We start from the raw sequence: 6,863 nt of genomic DNA on the forward strand, positions 1-6,863 counted from the left end.
TGTGGTGGCCTGTTGTGCTTTGCATAACTTTGCCCTGCAGGAAGGACTGACCCTTAACCCTGCAGAGGAGCTCCCTGCTGAAATGGAGGACATGGACGATGCCAATGTGCCTGTGGCCAGGCCTGATGGGGAGGAGCCAAGTGCTGCCGAAAGTAAGGCTGCTCGGGAACTGCTAGTAGCCAACACCTTCACGAGGTGATGATAGCGTCGCCTTGTACCTCCCCCTCACCCAGCAAGGCAAAGAAAGGAACAGACACAATTTAAAGTGAAACAGTGAACTTTTATTGCAGCATCCAAGACTTTTGAGGTTCACTTTTGATGTACATAGTTTATAACTTTTAAATGTTAACTAGCTATTTTCTACTTTTGAAACAGTTGTAATTTTAAATATTTTTGCAAATAAAAAAGTTGAAATTTTTTTCAGTGACTAGAGGCTGTACTTTTTAAATGAGAAGATTACAAACACTTTCAGTCACAAATATATATTTCAATAAAAAAAAGCAACGACAACATTTAACATTGAAATAAAACGAAAAATTAAAGAATTGAACGATTTGCCCCCTCGCATCTGTGCCTGAGGGTCAAAGGAGGTGGATTGTGCAAAAGGTGACACCCAACTGTCTCCTGCGCTTTCCCCTTCCCCGTGACCGGAGACCTCTGCTGCCAATTGAAAGGCCCCTGTGGGCCATCTCTCGCCCTTCAGCAATTGCCTCCTGACAGGGTTGCTGCTGCTGCTGCTGCTGAAAGGCAACGTCTGCTTGCATCACGACTGGCGGAGCTGCTGCCTCGTGGGCCTGCACTGTTTCTGCGCTGGGAGCAGGTAAGGGCGGTTCTGCGGGAGGCAAAGTAATGGCAGCAGAAATTGGTTCAAGCAACTGGCAGAGTGGACCGAGAGACTCATTTATTTGATTATTAAGTGCCATTGTAACATCTGTACCAAGATCATCATTTCCCTGCCTGATGGAGGCAAGAGAGTCGACCTCCTTCTGTGTAAGAGTACACATCGATCGCCTCAACCCTTCTATCTGTTGCACCTGAGCTTCTATGTCATTCCGTACTGTTGAATGTCTTTCTGCTTCTCCCACCTGCTCTGCAGTATCAGGCTGGTGTCTGTCTGTGGAACGACAGTCATCTATGCCTCGCACAGAGCCAGAGGGGCCAGGAGATGGAGAGGTACTGTGCAGCCACCCAGGGTCCATACCCTCCTCTTCCACTAGCTGACAAAGTGCAAATTCCTCCTGCTCCTCCACCACCTCACTTACGGCTCCCACTGCATCTGCAACCCCCTCCCCAATGCCCTCTGCGGCTGCAGACTCAACGCACTGTTCATCCCATGTGTGAGAAGTATGCTGTCCACCTGTGGAAAGGAAACAGTAAACATTTGCAAAGGTAAAGCATGATCTGCCACATCACAGAAGCTGATATTCAACACACACCTAACATTTTTAAACATATAGGCGGCCAGACCAACTCACCTTTCCTTATCCCAATGTCTGATTGTGCAGCAGCCACTGTACAACCACTACTAAATCCAAACAGCTGCTCGACCCTTTCCTCATGTTCGGATAAATCCCTTAGCGTGACAACACCACCGCCTGTCAGTGCACGTTCTCTGGCGTTGTGAACAGTTTTACTCTAAAATGAAAACAGAAAATATGAAACGTCAGCTTTTTCTGCAGAGTCCACCCACCTGCATTTGAGACAGGGACACAACCTGCTTTGCAGACAGGGTTTTTTTTCACTCACTAATTGAAATTTTACAACTCAAACCTGTGGAATCAAGATAAGAGCACAATGGATGACCCTGAGCTGACCCCAAAGACATAAAATGTTACGGCAAACTCAGGTGCCTGGATAATGAAGTCACTTGACTACACACATGCATCGAACAGCTTTTTAAAACTGGCTCAGTTAAATTTAAAGAAATATTACAGTTGACTTTTCTAATAACTGTACAAACCTAGACGGATCGCAATACATCATTAAATTTCTTGCTGCATTGTTCCGCTGTCCGTGGAATGGTGGAGTTCGCGCTGACAGCCTGGGCAACTTCTGACCAAACTTTCATCTGTCCTTTCCTCGGCGTGGCCTATGCAAATACAACTTCTGAGGGCGGGTCTCCCCAACCCTCGACGCCCCAGGCTCCGCCCACGCTGCGCTCCCGGGCGGCGTGACGTCAGACGCTGCGCTCCTGAGCGGAGTGACCGCAGACGCTGCACTCCCGGGCGGCGTGACGTCAGACGCTGCACTCCCGGGCGCAGTGACCTCAGACGCTGCGCTCCCGGGTGGAGTGACCTCAGACGCTGCGCTCCCGGGCGGTGTGACCTCAGACGCTGCGCTCCCGGGCGGTGTGACATCAGGCGCTGCGCTCCCGGCGGAGTGACCTCAGACGCTGCGCTCCCAGGCGGAGTGACCTCAGACGCTGCGCTACCGGGCGGTGTGACCTGAGACGCTGTGCTCCCGGGCGGTGTGACCTCAGACGCTGCGCTCCCGGGCGGTGTGACCTCAGACGCTGCGCTCCCGGGTGGTGTGACCTCAGACGCTGCGCTCCCGGGCGGTGTGACATCAGACGCTGAGCTCCCGGGCGGTGTGACCTCAGATGCTGCGCTCCCGGGCGGTGTGACCTCAGACACTGCGCTCCTGGGCGGTGTGACATCAGACGCTGCGCTCCTGGGCGGTGTGACATCAGACGCTGCGCTCCCGGGCGTTGTGACCTCAGACGCTGCGCTCCCGGGCGGTGTGACCTCAGAACCTGCGCTCCCGGGCGGTGGGACCTCAGACGCTGCGCTCCTGGGCGGTGTGACCTCGGACGATGTGCTCCCGGGCGGTGTGACCTCAGACGCTGCGCTCCCGGGCGGTGTGACCTCAGACGCTGCCCTCCCAGGTGGTGTGACGTCAGTCGCTACGCTCCCGGGTGGTGTGATGTCAGACGCTGCGCTCCCGGGTGGCGTGACATCAGACGCTGTGCTCCCGGGCGGTGTGACGTCAGATGCTGCGCTCCCGGGCGGTGTGACCTCATACGCTGTGCTCCCGGGCGGTGTGACGTCAGACGCAGCGCTCCCGGGCGGTGTGACCTTAGACGCTGCGCTCCCGGGCGGTGTGACCTCAGAAGCTGCGCTCCCGGGCGGTGTGACCTCAGACGCAGCGCTCCCGGGTGGTTTGACGTCAGACGCTGCGCTCCCGGACGGTGTGACCTCAGACGCTGTGCTCCCGGGCGGTGTGACCTCAGACGCTGTGCTCCTGGGCGGTGTGACCTCAGACGCTACGCTCCCGGGTGGTGTGACCTCAGACGCTGCGCTCCCGGGCGGTGTGACCTCAGATGCTGCGCTCCCGGGTGGCGTGATGTCAGATGCTGCGCTCCCGGGCGGCGTGAGGTCAAACGCTGCCCGGGAGTCCTCTGCATGAAAAGGGAATTCTACGCCGGCCCAGAGCAGTACGGTCGGCACGGTTCGTTTGTGCAGGTCGGAGGCTTCCATCCGCGGGAAACCTCGGTCTGGAATTTCCGGGCCGTTATCATAAAGAGTGAAAGGTAAGACGTATAAATGCTGATAGTGTTTGGGTATTCAAGGCCATTCAGAAAGAAAGAAATATTCAATCTTAGTCAAATTATTAATTGGTTGTCGTTCTCTTCATTATGTTTCAGAACATTTTCTCAGGTGAACTTCGAAAGTTGCTGAATCCTTGAAGACTTCCCCACAATGACGGCAGGTTTCAAAGCAGGTGTGAGCTTTCAGCTGATAGATATAAGCAAAACTCTCTCCACATTCAGTACATTTATACGGCCTCTCTCCTGTGTGGATCCGCTGGTGTATATGGAGGCTCCCTGACTGTGTGAAACTCTCTCCACATTCTGTACGTTTATACGGTCTCTCTCCTGTGTGGATCCGCTGGTGTCTCTGGAGGTTCCCTGCCTGTGTGAAACACTTTCCACATTCAGTACATTTATACGGCCTCTCTCCTGTGCGGATCCGCTGGTGTCTCTGGAGGTTCCCTGACACTGAAACACTTTCCACATTCAGTACATTTATACGGCCTCTCTCCTGTGTGGATCCGCTGGTGTTTGTGGAGGCTCCCTGCCTGTGTGAAACTCTTTCCACATTCAGTACATTTATACGGCCTCTCTCCTGTGTGGATCCGCTGGCGTAGGTGATTTTATAAATTCTCTCCTGTGGACAGAGAGTGTGAATGATCCCTGCCCACTTTTGTGTTGTAAAAGATATTTTGTGCTGGGAGGCGAAGATTGTCCTGCTGAAATTTGTCCACAGGATTCAGGATGTCTTCTGATGTGCTTCTGAAGAAACTCTGCAGTGGTAAAAGCAACATTGCAATGAGGGCAAGGATGAGACTCATCTCGGTGCACTTGGTGAGCTGCTGGAGAAGGAAGAAAGAGAAATTGTCAGTGCAATGAAAGATCTAGAAGTTTCTTTTGGAAGTACAATTCGTGGTTATATCAATGTTAACGCAGGGGTCTTGGGGCGCTACTGGTGAATTTTGGCCGCGGGGGCGCGACTCAATTTTCCCCCCTGTGGACTTTGCTTCCTATAGGTGAAAGCTTCCACATTCTTTGAATGAAGTTCAATCGGCCAATCCAGTGAGAAAAGTCCCTCTAAACCATCAGGTAAATCACTCTTGGGGACAGGGCCACTTCTCAACTTTGCCCTTTCAGTTATGTCATCATCTTCTCCACACACCCCTTCCCAAACCATGTTGATTCCCAACTTAATTCTGTCTGCACCGTCAATTCTTTGGAGATGGTCATTGCTCGACATTCATAAGTTTGAATGTTAGCTGCCGCTTGTCAGCCCAAGCCTGGATGTTGTCCAGGTCCTGCTGTAGGCTGGTATAGGATGCTTCAATATCTTAGACAAGGAGCTGCTATTCCCTGTAATCAGGGCCATTAGTTTACGAGTTACTGGAAGTCATATAATATTTCATTAGAAGATTCCAGAATTATCATCAATAGTTTGGGGATCATATTTGTGATTGTTTTTCCTCAATGAAAAAGAACAATCGGTGCCTGTTTGTGGGCAAACACAGGCCTGCACTCCTGTCCCACCACTCTGACATGCTGCATTGCTCCACCAATCCCCTGGCCTACCAAGGCCATGTGTCATCACACCAAAACACCCAATAAATTATTCCTGCCCTGAGGAAATGGATAGGTTACTTTGCACATACACAGGTAATCATCGTCACAAAGTTCCCTTTCTTCAGTGTAAACTTTTCTCTCTCTGTTTCTCAAACTGTATCTTCTGCTTTCAGTCTCTTTGGTTGTTTCTTCATTTGCTGACCCCAAGATCTTTCCAGTACAGACAACTGTGGAATAAATCAAAAAGATCATGAACAAAAATTGAACCAATTAATTGTAATATTCTTGCATGTAAGGTTTGTTTCTGGTTGAACAGGAGATACTGAAGACCTATGAAGTTAATTAATTCAGATGTAGCCCATGGTCAGGGACAGGACGGTGTGACTACCAGTGAGGCAGGTACGGGGATCCAGGAGGGAGAGCTGTAGGAGCCGCAGCCCTTGCTCTTGTCCAGCAGGTTCGAGGTTCTTACTCCCTGTGGGGACGGGAGCAGGGACTGCAGGGAGGATGAGCAACCTGGCCACAGCACCATAGAAAGGGGGGCCATTCAAGAGGGGGGAGTAACTAGAAATGTTGTAGTGGTAGGGGATAGTATTATTAGGGGGATAGATAGAGTTCTCTGCAGCCGAGAGCGAGAGTCCCGAAGGCTGTGTTGCCTACCCGGTGCCAGGGTTAAGGATATCTCCTCTGGGCTGGAAAGAAACTTGCAGTGGGGGGGGTGGATCCAGTTGTCGTGGTCCATGTTGGTACAAACGACGTAGATAGGACTAGGAAGCCGGTTCTGTTAAAGGAGTATGAGCAGCTAGGGGTCAAATTAAAAAACAGAACCTCAAGGGTAATAATCTCTGGATTATTACCTGAGCCACGAGCGAATTTGGCTAGGACAAATGAAATTAGAGAGTTAAATGCGTGGCTCAAAGACTGGTGTGGGAGAAATGGGTTTTGCTTCCTGGGACACTGGCACCAGTACTGGGGCAGGAGGGAGCTGTTCCGTTGGGACGGGCTTCACTTGGCCAGTGCTGGGACTAGAGTCCTGGTGGATCATATAACTAGGGCTGTAGAGAGGGCTTTAAACTAACTAGTGGGGGGAGGTTCCGAGAGAGCAAATAATAAAAATGACAACAGAGAAGGTCATAGACTTAGGTAGCAGTGGGGAAATTAAAAACCAGAGCATGTCAGGAAGGGGCAGAAGGTATGGAGTAAAAGGTAAAGTAATAAAAAGGGCAAAAGCAGGAACTAAGTGTTACAAAACATATTTGAAAGTTCTCTATCTGAATGCATGTAGCATTCGTAACAAAATAGACGAGTTAATGGCACAAATAACTACATATGGGTATGATCTTGTGGCCATGACAGAAACATGGCTGCAGGGTGACAATGCCTGGGAATTAAACATACCAGGTTATTTAACGATCAGGAAGGACAGGCAGGAAGGAAGGGGAGGTGGGGTGGCTATGTTAATAAAGGAAGGAATCACTGTAATACAGAGAAATGATATTGGGTCAAAAGATCAGGGTAATGAAACAGTTTGGGTGGAGGTAAGGAATAATAAGGGGAAAAAAACACTAGTGGGCGTAGTCTAGAGGCCTCCGAACAGTTGCAACTATGTTGGACGGAGTATCAATCAGGAAATAGTTGAGGCTTGTAATAAGGGAACATCTATAATTATGGGGGATTTTAACTATCATATTAATTGGACAAATCAAATTGGGCAGGGCTGCCTTGAGGATGAGTTCATTGACTGTATTAGGGATGGGTTTCTTGAGCAGTATGT

The 6,863-nt window shown here is 50.5% G+C and overlaps 1 protein-coding gene across 1 annotated transcript; it reads right to left on the bottom strand.

The window, feature by feature from the left end:
- Positions 1-259: 259 nt before the first annotated feature.
- Positions 260-4,365, bottom strand: LOC147109800 (uncharacterized). The gene is made up of 3 exons (XM_086003889.1): positions 1,961-4,365; positions 1,476-1,635; positions 260-1,357 (listed from the first exon to the last, which is right to left on the bottom strand). Exon 1 carries the CDS (start codon positions 3,474-3,476, stop codon positions 1,983-1,985), a length of 1,494 nt encoding a protein of 497 aa, XP_085860015.1. The 5' UTR covers positions 3,477-4,365; the 3' UTR covers positions 260-1,357; positions 1,476-1,635; positions 1,961-1,982.
- Positions 4,366-6,863: the final 2,498 nt, after the last annotated feature.

Source organism: Somniosus microcephalus, chromosome 12 (genome assembly GCF_052327205.1).
Source record: "Somniosus microcephalus isolate GS21.2 chromosome 12, FLI_Smic_1.0, whole genome shotgun sequence".
Lineage (NCBI taxonomy): Eukaryota > Metazoa > Chordata > Chondrichthyes > Squaliformes > Somniosidae > Somniosus > Somniosus microcephalus.

Coding starts and splice junctions, on each gene's coding strand:
- LOC147109800 (XM_086003889.1), bottom strand. CDS start 3,476: ATGGAAGCCTCCGACCTGCACAAACGAACCGTGCCGACCGTACTGCTC.